This window comes from Salmo salar, chromosome 12 (assembly GCF_965601325.2).
Source record: "Salmo salar chromosome 12, fSalSal1, whole genome shotgun sequence".
Taxonomy (NCBI): Eukaryota; Metazoa; Chordata; class Actinopteri; order Salmoniformes; family Salmonidae; genus Salmo; species Salmo salar.
In genome coordinates, this window is record NC_138302.1 from 47,361,263 (window position 1) to 47,385,783 (window position 24,521).

The window sequence follows — 24,521 nt, forward strand, 5'->3', positions numbered from 1 at the left end:
GCTTCCATGTCTTCTCCCTGGACCTCCTCAATGTCCACCTCTTGAACATCAGACTCTGAGGCCTCATCTTCACTGTCACTTTCCAACCATGTTGAGGATGGCTCGTTGTCAGGCTCAAAAGGCCTCAAATTTGCCAAACAAGGACCAGTTGCACTCTGAGGCGGCTGATGTTGGTGGAATTTGGAGGATGACTGTGGCAACTGGGGAAAGAGCCTCAGATCCACAAAGTCCCTTCCACCAGGTGGCTGATGAGATATGTTGGCACGACTGCCATATAGCATCTCCATCCCAAAGCCCTTGCTTGGAAGTGTACTTCGCCAGACTGCCGAGAACCTTGCCCTCATCCAGGCCAAGGTGGCGAGACACGGTAGTGATGACACCATAGGCCTTGTTGATCTCTGCACCAGACAGGATGCTCTAGCCAGCATACTTGGGGTCCAATATGTACGCTGCGGCGTGTATTGGCTTCAGGAAGAAGTCTTCATGCTTTTTGATGTAATTCAGAACTGCAGTTTCCTCTGCTTGGAGCAACAGTGAAGTGGGCAGGGCAGTACGGATTTCTTCTCTAACATCTGTAAGCAGAGTCCGAACATCAGACAGGATGGCATTGTCTCCCTCAATCCGTGCAATGGCTACTGCTATAGGTTTCAGGAGTTTCAGGCTGCTTACCACTCTCTCCCAAAATACATCATCCAGGAGGATCCTCTTGATGGGGCTTTCCATATTGGCAGACTGTGATATGGCCATTTCTTTGAGAGACTCCTTCCACTCCAGGAGACTGTCAAACATGATGACAACACCACCCAAACGGGTGTTGCTGGGAAGCTTCAATTCTTCTCATTTTGCTTGGTGAGGTAGTTTGCTGCTGTTACTTGATGACCCTTCACATACCTAACCATTTCCTTGGCTCTCTTGTAGAGTGTATCCATTGTTTTCAGTGCCATGATATCCTTGAGGAGCAGATTCAATGCATGAGCAGCACAGCCAATGGGTGTGATGTGAGGGTAGGACTTCTCCACTTTAGACCAAGCAGCCTTCATGTTCGCAGCATTGTCTGTCACCAGTGCAAATACCTTCTGTGGTCCAAGGTCATTGATGACTGCCTTCAGCTCATCTGCAATGTAGAGACCGGTGTGTCTGTCCCTTGTGTCTGTGCTCTTGTAGAATACTGGTTGAGGGGTAGAGATTATGTAGTTAATTATTCATTGCCCACAAACATTCGACCACCCATCAGAGATCATTGCAATACAGTCTGCTTTCTCTATGATTTGCTTGACCTTCACTTGAACTTTGTTGAAATCTGCATCCAGCAAATGAGTAGATAAAGCATGTCTGGTTGGAGGGGTGTTTGCTGGGCAAAGAACATTCAGAGATGTCTTCCAATACACATTGCCTGTGAGCATCAGAGGTGAACCAGTTGCATACACAGCTTGAGCAAGACATTCATCAGAATTTCTCTGACTACGTGCCTCCATTGAGTCAAAAAAACTTCTGATTCCAGGAGGACCATGAGCTGTTGCTATCAATAAGGTGTCTGATTCATAATTTTCACCTCGAATAGAAGTAGAGGGCCTTTTGTCAGATGTTGCTTGTTGTTAGCGTTGAGGGATCTTGATGCACTTGGCCAGATGATTCTGCATCTTTGTTGCATTCTTTACATGTGATTTGGCACAGTATTTGCACATGTACACAGCTTTTCCTTCTACATTAGCTACAGTGAAATGTCTCCACACATCGGATAGTGCCGTGGCATTTTCCTGTAACGATTAGAAAAAAATCTGTAAAAACAAAAACCAAATACAATTCCATGTACAGATAAATAGTTAAGCAGTTAGATAAACAACTCCTTTGTAAGATACATTTTTTTTTTATGAAACATGTATGGAAAAAGGTGAATTAACACTCCTCAGTTAGCAGGCTCAAACAAGCTAAAACCTACATGGTAGCAAAAACTAACTAGCAGAAATTAACAAGTTAGAAATGATTTAAACACACTTTGCTGTAGGCTACTATTTACTAGTTAACAAAAAATCATGTATGTCAAAATATATTCACCCAACCCAGTATTGTAATCAAAACTTGCCAGAAAGCATGTAGTCCTTGGCTCAGACAGTGTAGTAGTGTGGGCTCAATAGCGTCTCATTAGTGTGCAAGATCTTGAGAATCAGCTGTACATGTGATGGAAGAGTGCACTTCACTTGTGATGGAAGAATGTACTGTGCATGCAGAGGGTTGCAATTCCATTGAATTGGGGATAGTTTAACCAAAATATGCCACAAGACCTAGAATTGCCTTATGTGTATCCCACAAAAAAAGTTGTAATTTTTTGATGAATTTAAGCAAAACTCCCCAAATTCCCAGGGCTTAACTTCCCATGGAAGATTTCCGAAAAATTCCAGAAATGTACCGTAAAGTTGCCAATGCTTTGCAACCCTATGCGCTTGTCAGTAGTTGGTATTCAGACTTACCTTATGCAGGCCCGTGATGTGCTCTGCAGGTATGGGTCCCTTGCGCACACTGAATACATTTAATTCAACCGCTGAAACCTGATGGCCAGCAACTGGGAGGGTTTTCTCGTGGAGTTTCATTTGCTAGGGTTTTCAGTAAATGTTTCTAAAGCCATCCCTTTAAATACGGTGTACCTTTAACACTGTATATAGTATCAAAATAATGGGTTGAGAATATTAGGGCTCAATGAAAGAAATCCATATATGCATATTCGTCTCCGTTTCAGCAGCAATTGGTAGACTTAAAAATGCTCTGATCTTGGAGATTATTTAGGTTTATTTAGGTTTCGAAATAATAATAAAAAACTGGTTTGGAGAGTCTTTATGCACAAAATATATTGATGAAACAAAAATACAGTGATTTGACTCATCCTGAATGTTACCATATTCAATTGTTCAATCCATGAAATATTGGAACGTGAGAAAAGTGTACCATAGGGGATGAACAATAGTCCTATAAATCTACCCTAATAATCCTCACTAATCATGGAACTATAATGACAACGGTCCAGTCGTCTTGAACCATGCACTAGGCTCCAGGTTTAAACGGCTAAATGTGATCTGCATTCCATAATGATTCAAAGAGGCTGCATACATGTACTGTATGTCTCAAATTATTGATAGAGGAAAGAAAGGTAAACGGAATCGAATGATGCAAAATGTACAGGCTAGAAATGGAAGAAAATTAACACTAAAATGACAGTTACGAATGTATGTGAGTATTACTGACGGTGGCTACCAATAATGGATAATATTTAACATGATACAAAATTGTAAAAGAAGAAGAAAAAGGGCCAAAATACATGTTGATATGATTTTCAGTTTGCTTCCATATGACTGGTTTCACATTTGTCTCCAGCGATCATAAGGAAAAGTCATCTACAAATATTTATATTTACAATCGGCTTCTCCAAACGGATTACTCATTTGCCTAGCTCTTATTAGTTTTTAAATTACAGTGCATGGAGAATGGTGTTATTTCTATCAGAAAAAAAGATTTGTGTTTTTCCACTTGGAACCGACAGGTGCTCGACCTTATTCATGGTTTCCTCGCGTGTAAAGGTTGTGGAATTATGAGGGAATTAAGTCAAGGTCAGAATATGTGTATCTGAAGACACACCTTTGTCACACCTCCATTTATGTGATCTCCACCCCAAATGTATAGCTGGCTGGTCCATGCTTAAGTTCAAGGTCAGAATACCCGTAGAGAGAAAAGTGCATAAAAGGGAATGAAGTTCTATTTACATGCACGCAACTCTGGTCTGAATCCCCCCATAGAGCACATAGTCTGCGCATAGTTTGGAGAAGGTTATGTCCCCGTTAGGGCTTTGCAAGAGAGAGAGACAGACAGAAGGACAGAGAAAGAGGGAGTAGGGAGGTAACAGTATGGACAGGATGACTCCAGGAATAGCTTATTGGCTTTAACTCCGTCCCTCCCTCCCTCTCTCACTCTCACACACACACACACTCTCCCATCCTTATCTATTGTAGTCCATTTTAATGCTTGTTTATTGTTATTTGTTCATTAAATATTGTAACGACCCGGTATTGTGTTCTGTGTTTGTGGGTGTGTTATGGTTCTCATGGCTACTAGCAGGGGTTAAATATGTCAGGACAGAGGGAAAGGTTGGGGGGGTATGATGGGTAATCCCGCGGGATTTGGAAATGATAAATGGGGATTACTGTCTCATCTTCTCTCTCTTTTCTGTTCGGGGCCTTGATCTGTTCCTATGGGAGTAAACATTAATTAGACTTGGTATAGTTGTGTACATTCGGCATTTAGCGGCGTGGGCTGTGGCCTGAACAATAGCCCAGTTTAGGAATAAACCTGTGTTCTGACCTGCACACCTAGAGTCCGTCTCTTTTTCCTTTATGACCCAGCCGGGTCATTACAATATATTAGGATAGCTATATATTAAGGTAAAGGTGTCATTATGTTAAACTGAATTGGGATACATTACCAGGCAAAAGTTTGGGCACACCGACTCATTCCAGGGTTTTTCTTTATTTCCTACATTGTTGAATAATAGTGAAGACATCAAAACTATGGAATAACACATATGAAATCATGAAGTAACCAAAAAAAGTGTTAAACAAATCTAAATATATTTTAGATTCTTCACCCTTTACCCCTGATGACAGCTTTGCACACTCTTGGCATTCTCTGAACCAGGTTCATGATGTAGTCTCCTGGAATACATTACAAATAACAGGTGTGCCTTGTTAAAAGTTAATTTGTGGAATTTCTTTCCTTCTTAATGCGTTGAGCCAATTAGTTATGTTGTGACAAGGTAGGGGTGGTATACAGAAGATAGGCCTATTTGGTAAAATACCAAGTCCATATTATGGCAAGAACACCTCAAATAAGCAATGAGAAAGACATGAAGGTCAGTTAATCCAGAAAATTTCAAGAACTTTGAAAGTTTTTTCAAGTGCAGTTGCAGAAACCATCATGCGCTATGATGAAACTGGCTCTCATGAGGACCGCCACAGGAAAGGAACTTTTGGCTCTTACTGTATATTGGTAATTTGTGTATATTGGCATTTCACACTTCTGTACAACATAAATGTTACAGTATGCCTGAGTTTAGGTGTGCTTCTAGGTCATTCTAAGTAAGTGCTTTACATACAACTCTGCTCTGTCCGATTATGCCGTTAACTTGACCTAGTTTACCTCTCCGCAGTCATTGTGATGTGACACCTCTCTACAGGTGCCAAGGTGTTGAGACAGAGAGAGAAGCAAAGAAGTGGGGAATTCTTCTGTGCTTTCCCAGGAAACTATGTCATCCATCAAGCTCTTACTAACAAATAGCCATTTTGACTGACGAGGAAGAAAAAAACGGGTGTAATTTGACTTGTCTGTCAGTGGCATCCCTTATGGTGATTCTTATACTGTATAAACCTCATCAGCTCTCTCCGACTTGTAGCATGCCTGCCTGTCAGCCTGCCAGCCTGTCTGCCTGTCTGTTGGGCTGTCAGTCTCTTTTCTCTGTCAAAACCTCCATTCTTTCCTAAACCTAAATCACTCTGTGAACTTTCCGAGTACGATAATTATCCCCCTGCTCTTTTGGCCCAAATTTGAGTTCTGTTCCAACTTTTAAGTAAGTCAGTGCCCAAGGCATGTTGCTTTGTGTCAGTCACCCGCATACTTCTAATGCTTATTCACTATTGTTTCCACAGGAAAGTTGACGTCGAGGACCTTGAGTGACACCCTTGCCAGGGAAGAAAACCCTCTCTTTACAGAGTCAAGTAAGTAGTGCAGACATTTGCAAAATATACAGTGCCTTCAGAAAGTATTCATACCCCTTGACTTATTCCACATTTTGTTGTGTTACAGCCAGAGTTCAACATGGATAAAATAAAAAAATCTCACCCATCTACACACTATACCCCATAATGACATGTTTTTAAAGAATTTGCACATTTATTGAAGATGAAATACAGAAATATCTCAAAATCACAATCAACTTGACAGAGTTTTAGGAATTTTTAGAAGAATAATGTGCAAATATTGTACAATCCAGGTGTGCAAAGCTCTTAAAGATTTACCTAGAAAGACTCAAAGCAGTAACTGCTGGCAAAGGTGATTCTGTTCACTCAGGGGTGTGACTTGTTAAGCACTATTTAATTTACTCTTGAACTTATTTAGGCTTGCCATAACAAAGGGGTTGAATACTTATTGACTCAAGACATTTCAACTTTTCTTTTTTATTAATTAGTAAAAAAATTCTAAAAACATAATTCCATGTTGACATTATGGGGTATTGTGTGTAGGCCAGTGACACAAAACCTGAATGTAATATTTTTTTTATTAAGGCTGTAACACACTGTATTTTCCTTTAAAGAAACAGCAGGTATTTTACGTAACTTAAACAGTGGAATCAAATCAAATTGTATTTGTCACATGCGTCAAATACAACAGGTGTAGACCTTACAATGAAATGCTTACTTACATGCCCTTAACCAACAATGCAGTTTTAAGAAACAACCTAAAAAAAAGTAAGATATTAAAGAGCAGCAGTAAATAACAATAGCGTGGCTATATGCAGGGGGTACCGGTACAGAGTCAATTACAGTGAATATGCATAGATAATAACAGAGAGTAGCAAATAGTCTGGGTAGCCATTTGATTAGCTGTTCAGGAGTCTTATGGCTTGGGGGTAGAAGCTGTTTAGAAGCCTCTTGGACCTAGACTTGGCGCTCTGGTACCGCTTTCCATGCAGGAGCAGAGAGAACAGTCTATGGTGGCTGGAGTCTTTGACAATGTTTATGGCCTTCCTCTGACACCACCTGGTATAGAGGTCCTGGATGGTCGGAAGCTTGGCCCCGGTGATGGTAGTGCGTACGGCCCAGTACCTCCGTAGTGCCTTGCGGTCGGAGGCTGAGCAGTTGCCATACCAGGTGGTGATGCAACCCGTCAGGATGCTCTCGATGGTGCAGCTCTAAAACCTTTTGAGGATCTGGGGACCCATGCCAAATCTTTTCGGTCTCCCGAGGGGGAATATATTTTACCGTGCCCTCTTCACGACTGTCTTGGTGTGCTTGGACCATGTTAGTTTGTTGGTGATGTGGATGCCAAGGAACTTGAAACTCTCAGCCTGCTCCACTACAGCCCTGTCAATGAGAATGTGGTGTGCTCGGTCCTCGTTTTTCCTGTAGTCCACAATCATCTCCTTTGTCTTGATCACGTTGTCGGAGAGGTTGTTGTCCTTGCACCACACGGTCAGGTCTCTGACCTCCTCCCTATAGGCTGTCTCATCGTTGTTGGTGATCAAGCCTACCACTGTTGTGTCATCAGCAAACTTAATGATGGTGTTGGAGTCGTGCCTGGCCGTGCAGTCATGAGTGAATAGGGAGTACAGGAAGGGACTGAGCATGCACCTCTGAGGGGCCCCCGTGTTGAGGATCAGTGTGGTGGATGTGTTGTTACCTACCCTTACCACCTAGAAGTCCAGGATCCAGTTGCAGAGGGAGGTGTTTAGTCCCAGGGTCCTTAGCTTAGTAATGAGCTTTGAGGGCACTATGGTGTTGAATGCTGAGCTGTAGTCAATGAATAGCATTCTCACATAGGTGTTCCCTTTGTCCCGGTGGGAAAGGGCAGTGTGGAGTGCATCCGTGGATCTGTTGGTGCAGTATGCAAATTGGAGTGGGTCTAGGGTTTCTGGGATAATGGTGTTGATGTGAACTATGACCAGCCTTTCAAAGCACTTCATGGCTACAGACATGAGTGCTACGGGTCGGTAGTCATTTAGGCAGGTTAGCTTAGTGTTCTTGGGCACAGGGACTATGGTGGTCTGCTTGAAACATGTTGGTATTACAGACTCAGACAGGGAGAGGTTGAAAATGTCAGTGAAGACACTTGCCAGTTGGTCAGTGCATGCTCGGACTACACGTACTGGTAATCCATCTGGCCCTGCGGCCTTGTGAATGTTGACCTGTTTAAAGGTCTTACTCACATCGGCTGCGGAGAGCGTGATCACACAGTCGTCCAGAACTGATGCTCTCATGCATGTTTCAATGTTACTTGCTTCGAAGCGAGCATATTTAGCTCGTCTGGTAGGCTCATGTCACTAGGCAGCTCTCGGCTGTGCTTCCCTTTGAAGTCTGTAATAGTTGGCATGCCCTGCCACAACTGACGAGCGTCGGAGCCGGTGTAGTACGATTCGATCTTAGTCCTGTATTGACGCTTTGCCTTTTTGATCGTTCATCGGAGGGCATAGCGGGATTTCTTATAAGCTTCTGGGTTGAGTCCCACTCCTTGAAAGCGGCAGCTCTACCCTTTAGCTCAGTGCGAATGTTGCCTGTAATCCATGGCTTCTGGTTGGGGTATGTATGTACAGTCACTGTGGGATCAGACTGGTTTTATCAAATGTCATACTATGGCATTATGGTTAAGTGTTGAAATTGGAATCGTATAAAGCCTTTTATCACTGTGAAATCATATCTCAAGTTATTTATTGCCCATTTAATTTCTCAGTGAATATGATTTTTTATTGGTATTTATACATGTTTCTCTGTTTGTTTCATTTGTTTTCCTCTAGGGACACTAAGACTCCATATCAGACTCTTCCTTCATCTGCAAGTGAGTGTTGTTGAGATTTTAGTCATCATTGTCTTACGTTAGATAGCACGTTGATTTCGCCTGCACTGATCTGTCTTGTATCTTGCAAAGGATAATAGGATAGCTCAAAAGTAGTTATGGTACAATGTGCTGTCTACCATTTGAAAATATACCAAGGTGACATCATCTGCTGAACCCCATTTCTGCGTCAAAACTGTCTGAAATAATATAAGCTAAAACAATTAATATGCCAAAAATGTTAATGCTTTTGTGGTGAGGAAGTCTTAGTCGCTCCATTTTACATATAGCTAAGGACTATAGTGCTTCAATGAGCAGTATTTCTGAAGTTTGACTATGGCACGAAAGCTAGCATAATATGTTTAACATTAACATTAGCTTGCTAACTTTAGCTGAGCCAGTCACTAAAATCATCTTTGACTGCAACGATACTACTAACCAACCAGCTACCTACTACACACACAATGCTGCACACACAATGTTGAATCTTCCATCAAAAGCTAGCTAGCAAGTTACTGTAGCTAGTAGTGCTAATGCTTACAATATTATGAGTTTTCATGAAGCAGCTGTTCTTCTGCCATGAGGCCATTGCAGTAACCTCCCGAGTCAGCTGCTGACTGTGCTCAGCTGACCTAACGATACGATCGTGGAGAAACATGCTGATAGCTGATAACAGCTACATGTCTACAACTTCAGGGTAATTTAAACAGGCTAAGCAAGCTTTTTATGTAAGTGAAGGAAGAGCTAGCTAACTGTGTCAGTAAAGTAGCTAACTACAACAGTTAGCTACACAGCTGATCAAGTCACTGCACTGGTGACCAGAATTTGTGCCGCAGATCGCCACCTGCTTTTTTTTATATTCATATGCAAACTATTAAATCACTGCCACAGCGTTTGTAATAATTTAGCTTGCTAGTTATTTTGTCTATTTCATGGAGAGTCATACGAGAGTGCAGTGATATTGTGAAATTTGGAACTATGTTTTACTTTTTTGAATTGTCAATATGAGTTCCAGGTCCTACAAGACAGATCAGTTGAGGGACGAGCGTCCTGGAGGAGTGACACCATCTGATGTGTGACAATTCTTAGTCATAGCTTAGCGTAGCATAGGCTAAGCAGCCAACATGACAATACATATAGTCCCCATGTTGCTTAGCAACTTACCAGTCTTTAATTCCTCCTCCTAGATTAGCTGACCTAAGAGCTGTCATGGCGGCGTACGGACAGACCCAGTACAGCCCTGCCCTCCAGCCTGCGGGACCCTACACACCGTATACATACCACACCCAGGGCTACAGCATGCCCTCATACAGTAAGTACCGTCATGTCATTCAATATGGGGGTGAAGAGGTGGGGATATGACTGTTTAAAAGTTGTCTTGAAAGTATGGCATCTAAGGTACCGTGAATAGGAACCACAACTCCACATCCATTAACACCAGGGTCTCAAACTACAGGCCCACAGGCCAAATGTGGCTCGCGAACTGATTTAATGCTGCCCGCATTTTACAACACACCCAGTTTTACAGCATGCCCCTCTGTAAAATACAGTGTAACCAGTTTCAGTAACTGTATCCAGTGTAGACATTTATCTCCTTTTGTCCTTTCCTCTGCAGACATTAAGACAGAAGATGGCCTCAGCCACTCTCCAGGACAGAACAGTCTGCTGAGCTACTCCAACTTCAGCAACACTCCCCCCAGCCAGGGCCTCTACAGCTACTCCCCACACGGTCAGTCTCTCTCTCTCACACACACACACACACACACACACACACACACTAGGGTTTAAAATCGGTAACCGGATTACCAAGTTTTACTGGGCTATCCTGCCCAAACCCATTCTTGTTTCCCGAGAAATAATGTTGAGAAACTAGTAAATTATAATACATTATTTCTATGAACAGCCTGGGAAATGGAACTGTTAAATTATATGCAATGTCTAAATCTGACTTCTCTGCTTTGCTATCTGCATAATTAACGCTCAGTGTGAGTGCTGTTGTAGCCTACCGTTTTTACTTGCACAAGGTCGCTGCGTCCTACAGGTTCTCCTACCATGCCATTGCAAACAGATGTAGACCTACAGGAAACAACAGATCAGCGCTAAAAAAAGGATGGCCATAGCCTACCCTCCCCAAGAATCCCTTGAACGTATCACAACTGGTGAGAGGATATGCCGAGAAAGAGAGGAGCAAATTAGCTGATGGAAAAAATACAAAATATGCATGTGTGACATATAAACTTTCTGGCTTCATTCATAGGTTACATTAGACCAGTCATCACAACGCTAGCAGCCTACCATATTTACTCAACATAAAGTCCCCGATAGAAAACATCCTTTAGGCTACTTGCATGGCTTCTATAAATGTTTATGCTTACTATATGCCCACATTAAAAATACTATAGTATGCTATAAATACTATAGTATAGTGTTTTTGCAGACTTTACTGTAGTATTCACTGTAGTGTTTTTGCAGACTTTACTGTAGTACTATACTATAGTGTTTTTGTTTTATTATATTTGACATCGAAGTGGAGGCTTTCTCCTTCAGGAAACCTGCTGGAGAAATACTGAAACAGCAAATTTTCCATAACCTTTAGGTAGGTAGGACTGAGGTTGAATTGCGATATAGGGAGGGGAATGAGCAGTGTACAGTGCATTCAGAAAGTATTCAGACCCCTTGACTTTTTCCACATTGTTACATTACAGCCTTATTCTAAAATGTATTAAATTGTTGTTTTTCCCTCATCAATCTACACACAATACCCCATAATGACAAAGCAAAAAAAGTTTTTTAGAAGTTTTTAAATTAATTAAAAAAACTAAAAACTGAAGTATAACATTTACATAAGTATTCAGACCCTTTACTCAGTACTTTTTTGAAGCAGTGATTACAGCCTCGAATATTCTTGGGTATAACGCTACAAGCTTGGCACACCTGTATTTGGGGAGTTTCTCCCATTCTTCTCTGCAGATCCTCTCAAGCTCTGCTAGGTTGTATGGGGAGCGTCGCTGCACAGCTATTTTCAGGTCTCTCCAGACACTGAGTGTATAAAACATTAGGAGCACCTGCTCTTTCCATGACAGACTGACCAGGTGAAAGCTACAGTATGATCCCTTATTGATGTCACTTGTTACTGTAAATCCACTTCAATCAGTGTAGATGAAGGGGAGGAGACAGGTTAAAGAAGGATTTTTAAGCCTTGAGACAATTGAGACATAGATTATGTATGTGTGCCATTCAGAGGGTGAATGGGCAAGACAAAAGATTTCAGTACCTTTGAACGGGGTTTGTAGTAGGTGCCAGGCGCCCCGGTTTGAGTGTGTCAAGATCTGCAACGCTGCTGGGTTTCTCACAGGTTCCCATGTGTATCAAGAATGGTCCACCGCCCAAAGGACATCCAGCCAACATGACACAACTATGGGAAGCGTTGGAGTCAACATGGGTCAGCATCCCTGTGGAATGCTTTTAACACATTGTTAACACATCCATGCCCCGACGAATTTAAACTCTTCCGAGGGCAAAAGCGGGTGCAACTCAATATAAGGAAGATGTTTTGTACAGTCAGTGAATGCTTTCAAATAGCACTGCTGGTTTTCACGGTAATACCAGGATGTCTGGTAATTTCTCAAACTTTTCTCAGCAGGAAGAATATGTTGATTATCTGGAAAATATTAAACCCCAACACACAAACACACACACACAAAAACAATTGCCCAGCACGTGGTGGGAACTGGTGATGCTTGGAGCCAAAGTGCGCTGCTCAGACCACTGCGCTACGGCAGTTCAGAATACTCCAGCAAGCCGTGAGAATACTTGATGATACTTGATGTTAGGAGGTCGGTAGTTTTGCAGAGCCTTCCCCAAACCATAGCCCTTACCTTAACCACTCTGAAATAATGTCAAAACTGTTAACCTTTGAACTGTTTCTGTTTTAACCCTCTAACCAAGCAGAATGAATGGGTAAAAAATAGACGTGCATACTTCGAGTTTCAAATGGAAACAATGAGATCTTGATGAATACAGACAGACACACAGACGATTGCATGCACACATACCTGCACACAAACACCCAAATACACACACATACAAGGTCAGTACTCCACCTCTCTTTGTGCCTTTCGCTCTAATCTCTTCTCTACTTTACAAATGGCTAGCCATCCTACCCTCTTTCATTCCTCCTTACTGCCTCCCTCCCTCTATTTCTCTCTCTCTCTCTCACATACACACTCACTTTACCTCTCTCTTTTGCTGAGATCTATCCTTTTTTATATGGCCAGTCCTTTCTCCTACAGTGCCTTACAAAGTATTCACCCCTCTAGGCGTTTTTCCTATTTTGTTGCATTACAACCTGTAATTTAAATAGATTTTTATTTGGATTTCATGTAATGGACACACACAAAATAGTCCAAATTGGTGAAGTGAAATGAAAACAATAACTTGTTTAAAAAAAAGTACAAAATTAAAAACAGAAAAGTGGTGCGTGCATATGTATTCACCCCCTTTGCTATGAAGCCCCTAAATACGATCTGGTGCAACCAATTACCTTCAGAAGTCACATAATTAGTTAAATACAGTCCACCTGTGTGCAATCTAAGTGTCACATGATCTGTCACATGATCTTAGTATATATACACCTGTTCTGAAAGGCCCCAGAGTCTGCAACACCACCAAGCAAGTGGCACTATGAGGACTAAGGAGCTCTCCAAACAGGTCAGGGACAAAGTTGTGGAGAAGTACAGATCAGGGTTGGGTTATAAAAAAATATCAAAAACTTTGAACATCCCACGAAGCACCATTAAATCCATTATTAAAAAGATTGAAAGAATATGGCAACACAACAAACCTGCCAAGAGAGGGCCGCCCACCAAAACTCACGGACCAGGCAAGGAGAGAGGGCATTAATCAGAGGCAACAAAGAGACCAAAGATAAACCTGAAGGAGCTGCAAAGCTCCACAGCGGAGATTGGTGTATGTGTCCATAGGACTACTTTAAGCCATACACTCCACAGAGCTGGGCTTTACAGAAGAGTGGCCAGAAATAAATAAGCAAACATGTTTGGTGTTCGATGAGACTAAAATTGTGCTTTTTGGCCTTCAAGGAAAACGCTATGTCTGGCGCAAACCCAAAACCTCTCAACACTCCGAGAACAACATCCCCACAGTGAAGCATGGTGGTGGCAGCATCATGCTGTGGGGTTATTTTTCATCAGCAGGGACTGGTAAACTGGTCAGAATTGAAGGAATGATGGATGGTGCTAAATACAGGGAGATTCTTGAGGGAAACCTGTTTCAGTCATCCAGAGATTTGCGACTGGGACGGAGGTTCACCTTCATTCAGGACAATGACCCTAAGCATACTGCTAATGCAACACTCGAGTGGTTTAAGGGGAAACATTTAAATGTCTTGGAATGGCCTCGTCAAAGCCCAGACCTAAATCCAATTGAGAATCTGTGGTATGACTTAAAGATTGCTGTACACCAGCGGAACCCATTCAACTTGAAGGAGCTGGAGCAGTTTTGCCTTGAAGAATGGGCAAAAATCCCAGTGGCTAGATGTGCCAAGCTTATAGAGACATACTCCAAGAGACTTGCAGCTGTAATTGCTGTAAAAGGTGGCTCTGCAAAGTATTGACTTTGGGGGAGTGAATAGTTATGCACGCTCAAGTTTTCTGTTTTTTGTCTTATTTGTTTGTTTCACAATAAAACTATTTTGCATCTTCAAAGTGGTAGGCATGTTGTGTAAATAAAATGATACAAACCCCCCCAAAAACAATTTTAATTCCAGGTTGTAAGGCAACAAAATAGGAAAAATGCCAAGGGTGGTGAATACTTTCGCAAGCCACTATACCTCCCTCCCTCTCGCTTTCTTTCTCTCTCTGATCTTACCATCATGATCTGGCCCTCTGACTAGGAGCCCAGTGAGTGGGGTCCTGTCATTTCCAGGTGGGTGTCCATAGCAGTGCCCGTCTGTCCTCCTCCACGCCTGTTCTCCATTAGCTGCGGTCTGGGTGCCTGGCGTCAGCAATCTCTCTCTCTCTCTCCTCTCTGGAGGTCAGGCCCCTTCCTCCCCACACACCCACACCACGGCCCAAACCAGCACGCTCTTGTGTGTGTTTGTGTGTGTGTGTCTGCATGTGTGCGTCCGTGTGTTCCGTGTGTGTGTCTGTGCTCCACACATTCTCCAGTTCTTCAGCACCCAAAGCATGCTTGGCTCAGTAGGACTTGATGGCTTTCAAAGCAGCGTGAAATTGACCTTGCTCTGTTAGAGGTTAGAGGTTAAGGTGCATGTTGTGGTGCTGGGAGGGGAGGCTAATGAAGGAACTGCATGGACTTACTGACAGGGGAATGCAGGGCCACTGTTAACAGAGACGCACTGGAGCAATGGAAAACTGAAATGAGCATTTCTTATTGGACAAGTTCAGTTATCTTCTGTTTGATCCTAATGAATACGACCCAAAAGAGGAGACACACGATAAAAACTTGAGAGACGAGAATATGGCCCTATAGCAAAGCAGGTTTATAGAATCCACAATGATCTTCAACGAGAGTTTTGTATATTTGTTATATTTATATTTGTCTTGCTCTGTATTTTGTAGCAGATTCATTTATCTAAGCTTGGACGAAATGTCAGTCTGTTCCAGCTTCAGCCAGCTACCGTTGTTGTCAGAAAGTAAGACTGAAACACTGGTATTCTAACAATGGAATACATGGGATGACTCTGCTTTCTTTCATGTGTTTCAGTACAGGTAAACAAAACCTAGAGTGGCTTGAAACAAACTCCCATGGCAACTCCATGTACAAGACCACCAGACCTTTCCTCCCACATACACACACACACACACACACAACTACACTACAAAGGACAGACCAAATCAAAACCAGAAACTCCACTGTTTATTTGGAGACTTCTGGTTTCTTTGTGTTGTTGCTTTGAAGACTATGTTTTGTTGTCCTGGGAGACTCCCGGGTGGTTCTGGGTAGTCATTCATCTAAGGTTAGGTTTTGGGGTGGTAAGGATGGAGGGAAAGAGGGATGTTGAGGGGTAACAAACGAGTGTGGCTGGGGAAAAGAGCCCTGAGGAAGGCATTCCTTCAGCAGAGTTGATAACACTGATGGAGTAGCTAGCTAGCACACCAGGCTTCCCCCCCCCCCCCCCCAACTGCATTGTTCTCGTTGGGACTCATAAATCAAGCGCCATACTCCCTGGAGGGGTTGAGGCAAGTCAATGTTTTGAGGCCATGATGTGAAGCTACTTCTGTGATTCATGTTGAGTTGATTACATTACAGTAGGTGTTGTTTCCTGCTTATTCCCTTCTTATTCTGGAAATCTTCCAACCAGGATTTTTTGGAAAACCTGTGAATTTTACCAGAAGGTTACCATAATTTTGCAACTCTAGGGCTAATGCTGTCTCACGATCCACTTAGTACACATAGTTACAAATGCATAGTTATGCCCATTAATGAGGGGTAATTGACTGATATACTTGTACGATAGGTGTGCAATTTCTGTTGAGTTACGTTTAACTGCCTTGCATTCTTAAATTTGCCTGTTTTATTTCCATTTGTTCAATTTATTGGTATTACAATACCAATAAAAATATATTTTCAATGGCGCTTTCAATGCAAGTCCAACTTCTGTAAATGCCAGTCAATGTGAGTCTGTTTTTAACGTTGGTTTAATGTTGTTTTCCAGGTAGCAGTATTTCTTCTGGGATTTTCCAGGGAGCCAACCCCATCACAGGCTCAACTCCATTCAACCCCACACAACAGGTCAGTACAGGATGTAATACGCACACCATTATGGACGACGATCTTTTATAGAAATAAAAACAGCTCTCGTAGTACAAAAAGTTTCCAAATGGCTGGGGTGGCCTTAAGTGGGTTTGGAATACTGCAACTTACAATTGAATGTGCCACTCATTTGGCTTCAGTGATAGACTCTTTCATGACATGGTAGATATATATTTTTTTATAAATCTGTGAAGGGTGAAGCCCAATATGTGATCATTTGTAATATTCTGTGTATTTTTCTTTCATACATCTTATGAAGTGTTTAATATTCATCCTATTCCCTCTGTCAGGACTTCTCAGCGTACTCTAGCTACAGCCAAAGCCAGTACTCGCCATACTACAACACACACTACAACAGCCCGTACCTCGCAAGCAGCAACATCAGCCCTAGTGCCATCACCACGCCCATACCCTATCAGCATCCAGAACACCCTGCCGTGGTGCCCAATCACAGCCCCGAGTCCCACCCAGGTACAGATGGTTGGCCCGCCTCTTCTCTTTATTTGAGAATGATTTATTATCCTTTTAACATTCTATTTATCTTTCTGTCGTGTTCTTTGGTGTTTTAGACATTTTCATTGACGGGATGTGTGTGTGTGTGTTCCAGGAGAGTACCATCCGCCCCCTAGCCCCCCCACCCCAGGGAAAGAGCCAGAGGGGGTGCCAGCCAGACGGAGCTCAGACGGGAAACTGAGGGGCAGGAAAAGAGTCAGTGACCCACAGCCCCCCCTGGACTCAGATATAGAGGTAATGTTACAGTCCATGGAAGTCACAAACACACACACACACACATCCCGTCAATGGTAGCCATTGACACACTGAGCTACAATATGACCACAGACGCTATAGACACATAGGCACACAACAGACCACAGACATACTGTTATTAAAATGTAAGAACATAGGTTACTGACAGTTAGACAGCTGGTTTAAAGTGAAGTTGCACTTTCATAACTGTAAAGAAATCATCAGTAGTGTCATTTATAGACCTCACTCAGTAAATGTCATGAAAGAGTGCACAACATTTACAAATAATGGTAGAACAGTTCTTGGTGGTCTTTTATGATTTTCCAAGTCATTTTTCTACTGATTGATCAGTTTGCATGTGTAGCTGCAATGTCATTTTCTCTTCAACGTAGAGATTGTTATTTTTCTATTTGGCTAAATATGTCTTTGTCTTATTTTCCAGCGTGTGTTTGTGTGGGACCTTGATGAGACCATCATAATTTTCCACTCTTTGCTCACAGGGAGCTTCTCCACACGATTTGGCAAGGTATAAAAAATTGACTTATATGACTTAAAACACTCTCTCCATATCACTTTTCAAATGAAATAACCCTGAAAGTATTTGACGGCTTATTTAAACTAATCCTTGATAGAGTTGCAAAGCTACTGGTAATTTATCAAAGTTAGCGGAATCATCAGTAATTTTGGTGATTAACAGGTAATCTATGGTCATTTGGTCATTTATACTTGAATAAAATGTATTTATACTTAGCATAACATTTTTATATCTGTTTCCATATTGTCTTCTATTGGGAAGATCATATGGTTTAAGAGGAAATAGCCTAAAAAGCATCTAATCCACATTGGCATTATTTTCTAACTCTTCCAAATATTAGCTTTTTTCACAGCTGCCACAAGTTTGGTGCCAAAACATTTACAACAAAGACATATTGACATAGAATAATAGTGTGTAATTTTCTTTCATGCTGAAACCGTAATATTAAACTCTAATGCTATTCACTAAGTTGATTGGTTATATTTAGGATAATGATTTACATCTTTGTCATTCTATTTTTTATTGAAAAATATTATTTTGTCATTTGTATATACAGTATGTTTATATTTTGGACCAATTGGGGATCGAACCCCAGGCTGTAGTGATGCCACAACACTACGATGCAGTGCCTTAGACCTCTGCGCCACTCAGGTGGCCTATTTGTATATATTTTACATTTGATACGGCCACAGAGAGGGCCAGAGATAATTACAGACACCTGTGATAATCTGAAGTACCCAAAAATGCCACTAGATGTAATCTGATAAAATAAAAATAAAAACGTGAAAGTTACCAAAATTCTGGTAGTTTACTAGTAAACTTAAAATGTTTCCAGTAATATTCTCTCCCTTTGCAACCCTAATCCTTGATGATATAAACTATGCAATATCAGTTAGGGGTGAATCCTAACTTCCAGTGGAATTGTGTGCGTTGATGTCAATGGGACTAAATTAATATTCTACTGGAAGTTAGGATTCACACCTTAAAGCCTAACTTTTTAAGAAGTGTTTTTGTCCTTTGCTCTCTCCTTGACTTTTCACACGCTTGGTGTTTTCCTTCTGTGCCCTCTTGTCTCTTTATATAATCCAGGGGACTTGTTTGGCCAACCCATGTCCCACTGTTTGATTGACAGATGATTAACCTTTACATAATAGACAGGCAGCTGATGAGGGCAACAATAGTCATGTTTCTTTTTTTTGGCCACAACAGTGTTTTGAATTCTCACGGTCCCTCTGCGGTTTGACGCGATGTAAACGTGGAGTTGGAGAGAGAGAGAGAGCCAGATGGGGAGAGAGTAACAAGTATTAGGCCTAAGCGCTCCGCCATTTTGGCACTCCGTTGTTTCTTTTTCAACATATTGTCGGGGAGAAAGGAGAGGATGGAAGTGTTGGCATTTGACTGATGTGCCAAATTCCTGATTCCATCCACCCAGCTTCCCCGCTGAAATGGCAAACTTCAATCCGACATGCTCTGACATCAAAACTTAGACATGCCAGAGAAAAAAAAAGGTTTTGGGTAGGGGGGGTAGAATTCTCAAATCCCCCAAAAAGATTCCGACCAAAGGCCTAGTGGGATTATTTACGAGCCAGGAATTGGTTTTCAATTAGGTAGGAGTGAGTTTGATGTCTTCTCACAATAATGCTCACTGTCAGGCAATGACCAATGTTTATGTTAGCTTAGGTTTCCCTATATTAAAGAAACAGGATCCCAACTTTTCTTAAAAAAAAAAAATTATGCTGCGTCTAGACCAGACAGACTATATTGTAACTCCTTCCTTATAACAGTCATTGCATCATGACCAAACTCATTGAGGTAAACAAGTGTTTGGCCTGTGTTGAGGCAAGCAAGGGAAGCCTGGACCCAGGAAGGGTTAGAAAACAAATGGTAGTGATGAAACTTTTTTCACTGCCTTTGAAAAACCAAGGTAAACTCTTGAGCACATGAGGATTTTATTCCCTACATTATTGGTCCAATGGCATTTTATTTATCATACGTAGGCTACAGTGCCCGCGCCATCGCTCTCTTGCTCTCTCTCTCTTAGAGTGTGAATTTCCTCTATGCGTAAACGATTTGAATACAAAAGTCCACCACTGAACGCATCAGTGAAATTGTCTGGATTTTGGATGTTTTTTGCTTTATGATATTTTCTTGTTCTCTGTGAATTCCTGACCTGTGATTAGCAAGAAGAGTAAGCTGGACCTCTTTAATTGTTATTGCTACCTCCCTCCGCATTGAAGAAGACTTAGCAGAGAGTGTGATTACGGATAATTATCTCTATTTAAACTAAACACTCCCTCCCTCTCCTCCACCTCCCCTCGTTCTCATCATCCCAACACTCTCTTTCTGCCCACGTTCCTCCCTCGCCCCCTCATTCACCAAATCCACATTGCTGTGGATCAATTGGAGGTGGGAGGAAGGCTGTCATTTTTCTAAATCTAACACTCCCCTTTGACTGACGCCTCACTCCTCCAATTTTGTCACACTGCCAAGTTGTAGAACCGCCAGTACAGTACAGCACACAGCCACCTGCCCTGCTGGTGCCCAGCCACTCCCCACAACAACAATGTACTGGACTGTTTTCTGACAAACTGTGATTTGTAATTCTCCCATCATTAGAAAAGCGTATCTTCTTCATTCCTGAATTCTTCAATAACTGTGTGCGCACGTGCGCACACGTGTGTGTGTGCGAAAAGAAAGAGGTAGAGAGAAAGAGACAGAAAGAGCAGGGTGCAGTTTGGTAGAAAGAATGATTGACAGAAAGGTAATCAGACTTCCTGCTCAGGTGATGGAACCTGTCCTGTCAATCTGAAGGACTGCCAGTGTCTTTAGAAGGCTGTTTGGACAGGGAGAAAATAATGACTGTTAGGGGAGTTGGAGTTTGGAATGGCACCTGGCGCGCACGCAACCCAAAACAAGCGCATCTACAAGTATTTCTTCTGATTACAGTCTATATACCATAGCGGTATACAGTTGAAGTCGGAAGTTTACATACATTTAGGTTGGAGTCATTAAAACTCGTTTTTCAACCGCTCCACAAATTTCTTGTTAAAAACTATAGTTTTGGCAAATTGGTTAGGACATCTACTTTGTGCATGTCACAAGTAATTTTTCCAACAATTGTTTACAGATTATTTCACTGTTTCACAATTCCAGTGGATCAGAAGTTTACATACACTAAGTTGACTGTGCCAATAAACAGCTTGAAAATTCCAGAAAATGATGTCATGGCTTTAGAAGCATCTGATAGGCTAATTGACATAATTTGAGTCAATTGGAGGTGTACCTGTGGATGTATTACAAGGCCTACCTTCTAACTCAGTGCCTCTTTGCTTGACATCATGGGAAAATCAAAAGAAATCAGCCAAAACAATTGTAGACCTCCACAAGTCTGGTTCAGGTCATTTCCAAACGCCTGAAGGTACCACGTTCATCTGTACAAACAATAGTACGCAAGTATAAACACCATGGGACCACGCAGCCGTCATACCGCTCAGGAAGGAGATGCGTTCTGTCTCCTAGAGATGAACGGACTTTGGTGCGAAAAGTGCGAATCAATCCCAGAACAGCAGCAAAGGTCCTTGTGAAGATGCTGGAGGAAACGGGTACAAACATATCTATATCCACAGTGAAACGAGTCCTATATCGACATAACCTGAAAGGCTGCTCAACAAGGAAGAAAGTGACTGCTCCAAAACTGCCATTAAAAAAAATCCAGACTATAGTTTGCAACTGCACATGGGGACAAAGATGGAACTTTTTGGAGAAATGTCCTCTGGTCTAGCAAGCAAGCTTCACTTGGGAGAATACTAAATCCATTTCAACTAACCATTCTTGGATCCCTGAGAGATATCCCTGATGCTAGCTGGCTAAATAAATTAGGGGCTTTTGCTATTAGCAAAGTTATTAGATCATAGGCTATTTACTCACCTCACTTCAATCATGTCCATGTAAGCTTGCTACTGTAACTACCAAGGCACTTTCACTCTGTGTCAGAGACGTGATGGGGTCCAGTCCGCCCAATTAGCATGTGTTGTGAGTGTCACTATTTTCACAAAGATGCTGTAGGGAGTAAGACATGCACTACTGGCTCACAGACTGGGCAGAACCGAGTGAATTGATTACCCATCCTGTGGGCTAAGGAAAAAATATAATTATGCCAAGGCAGCCCGGTACCCGTCCAGAGCCCAGTAGTAGGGAAACCCTGTGTTAGATAATCAGACTAAACACTTTGTCATAATTACATACCAAACCTCTTATGACATCTCAGTCAGGTCTATTCAACTGAACTTCAATTCTATCTGTGTGGATATGGAGTCAAGTTCATTTGCTATTTGAAGCTTGGTTGTGTCCTGCTGATTCGACGGTGTATCGTGCAGAAAATCATACATCCTTTACCACTGTGCCAAACGTCCTACCTGTTTTATACCCAATAACATCAAGAGAGACAACCTTTTCTTTCCTGAGATGAACAATGACCTATGGAAGTAATGTTATGAGAGTAAGTCCGCTTAAACACATGTAAAAAAAACTGGTTCATGAAGGGGCGAAACATAACTTCCACTTCAGTCAAATTTTCACCTAGTTATGCATTGGTGTCAATGGGAGTAGATGAAAACTAAGTACATCCTTGTATAAACAGCTGTATTGACCTTTGTAATGTATTTGTGTCTCCTGTCAGGACTCATCCAAGGCAGTGTCGCTGGGGCTGTGGATGGAGGAGATGATCTTCAACTTGGCCGACTCACGGCTATTTTTCAACGACCTGGAGGTGAGACTCACTCACCTAATGGATTAGATAATATATTATCCATTCCTTTGCTCATTATCCATCCTCCGTTATCCATACTGTTGCTCATCCATCATCTAACATTCACACTTGTGTTTATAATCTATCATCCATATTTGTTCTTATTATCCATCATTGATCATCCATACTGTTGTTATTATGAATCATACATACATCATCCATCTTCTTTATTATGCATCATCCATAACATTGCTTATATCCATCATCCTCAATTGATCTATCAGTAGGGCCAGGAGTTTTCCCAGGATTTATGTGACAACCCTCATGACAATATTACATCACTTTTAAAAAAAGATTCCCTTTCATATTGTTAGGGTTACTCTGTCATATTCTCAAAAGATTTGAGTTGAAAGCCTAACTGTTTAAGTGGGCTAGGGTTAAACTTTAGTATTTTTAACATCATGAACAACAGGTAGGTTTTTCTCTGTGCATTCCACGGCCTTGTTCTAACAAAGACCAGGCTTAAATTTGGTTTGTGGTGAGAAGGAACACTGAGTTGTTAATTATAGGTGTGTGTCTGTCTCTTAAAGGGAGATTAGTTGTGGGGAGGAGGAACAGCTGAGGGGAAGAAGGCAGAAAAAGCAGTTTTCAAACCCGCTTTTTAAGTTCCTTCTATTTGTCAGCCTCTGTTGTTAGTTCCCCATACAAACAGTATACTAGCGGCGGCCATCTTTGTTAGTCATATGCTGTAGTTGATTTGAAGGAATTTTCCTTCAGGTTTGTCAGCAGCTAATAGAGCGTCAATAGATGCCACAGGCTGAGTAACCTGTACGCGATGAAGAGATACGAGCTAGGAAAAGCTCTATGATAACCAGGTTATAGAGAAACATGCTTTTAGAAGAAATGGAGGATAATTTAACTAGCTCCAACAATGTGGTGGTCTTGTGCTATGAGAATAGCCTAAAATCTGCCATATGTCACTGTTCATTTTGCACGTCAGATATGTACTTGTCCTTGCATGCCAATTCATGTCATTAAATCACTTTAGTTGGAGAGGTGTTGAAATGACTGCTGCGGGGCCTAGAGCTGCCTAAAAAAAAACTAGCTTAGCCTATTAGGTTCTATGGGTCGTGTTATCGATTCCCTCGTGTCTGTGGGAGCTGGGTCGCAACATTGGGAGAGTGTCAGGGGGAATGAGGGGGAATGAGGGATGCTGATATGTAAGAGTGTGATGAGTTAGTGTCTTCCTGTGTCTCAATCCGGTGTAGCTGTGTGAGAGAAGAGATTGAAGTCAGTAGTTACTGAAGTAGGTTTCAGGGGATAAAAGAAGGGAAGAAATGAGAAAAGCAGATCAGAAGTGGAGATTCAAAGGGATTTGGTGGAGAGGAGGTGGGAGGATAGTGCATGTATTGTATAGTACCATCATGGGAAATTCGTTTTTAGGATTTGTTTGAGGAAGCAACTTTTTGCACAGTAGTTCAATACCCTGCCTTATATCTACTATAGAACTAGCTTCCAATATATCAAAAGTCCAGAAATCCTAATAATTGAATAATAATACATTAATACTGTTCAGTGGATCTTGTTTTTAGTGGGCATATATCTGAAGGTTCTTTGGCAGTTGGCAAAAGGTGTTGATGTGGTGTAAATCTTAGTGGGTTTATTAGTGGAGTGTGGTGGTGTCAGGTAGAGCTGGTACGCTCCCATATTCCAAGTACATTTTTTTTCTTCTGGCGCCTGGATGTCCCAGCAGCCTATTTCCGCCTCCCTGTTGTCTTTTGTTTAACATTTTTTATTTTGTTCTATCGCTCCCCTAGGCTCCCTTAAGAAGAAACCTGCCCGTGCACAGCTCTGAAACGGATCTCCCTATCTAATATATCCGATTTCTTTCCCTCTCCTTTCCCAGGAATGTGACCAAGTTCATATTGATGACGTGGCGTCAGACGACAATGGGCAGGACTTGAGGTACTGTACAGCTTTTCCTCTTGAACTCAACTCGGCCCCACACTTAAACCAACACTGAGTGGGTTTAGTAAAGGAGGGGGTGTATTGAAAATATGTCCTGCTCTCTTTCTTGAAAACGTCTCCCACTGGGCGCACACTGGTTGAATAAAC

General features: G+C 41.9%; 1 protein-coding gene across 2 annotated transcripts in view; it reads left to right on the forward strand.

Moving 5' to 3' along the window:
• LOC106565282 (protein phosphatase EYA2) overlaps positions 1–24,521 on the forward strand; it is a 74,341-nt gene that overhangs the window by 43,069 nt on the left and 6,751 nt on the right. Inside the window, exons 2-11 of one of the 2 annotated variants that reach the window (XM_014132221.3) lie at positions 5,688–5,756; positions 8,549–8,589; positions 9,774–9,898; positions 10,202–10,315; positions 16,280–16,356; positions 16,668–16,848; positions 16,985–17,124; positions 17,567–17,650; positions 22,338–22,427; positions 24,313–24,371. In XM_014132221.3, coding sequence (XP_013987696.1) covers positions 9,796–9,898; positions 10,202–10,315; positions 16,280–16,356; positions 16,668–16,848; positions 16,985–17,124; positions 17,567–17,650; positions 22,338–22,427; positions 24,313–24,371 — 848 coding nt within the window. In that variant the 5' untranslated portion in view covers positions 5,688–5,756; positions 8,549–8,589; positions 9,774–9,795. Of the gene's footprint in view, positions 1–5,687; positions 5,757–8,548; positions 8,590–9,773; positions 9,899–10,201; positions 10,316–10,346; positions 10,746–16,279; positions 16,357–16,667; positions 16,849–16,984; positions 17,125–17,566; positions 17,651–22,337; positions 22,428–24,312; positions 24,372–24,521 lie in introns of those variants that run through there. The other variant, XM_014132222.3, reaches the window with a different exon arrangement.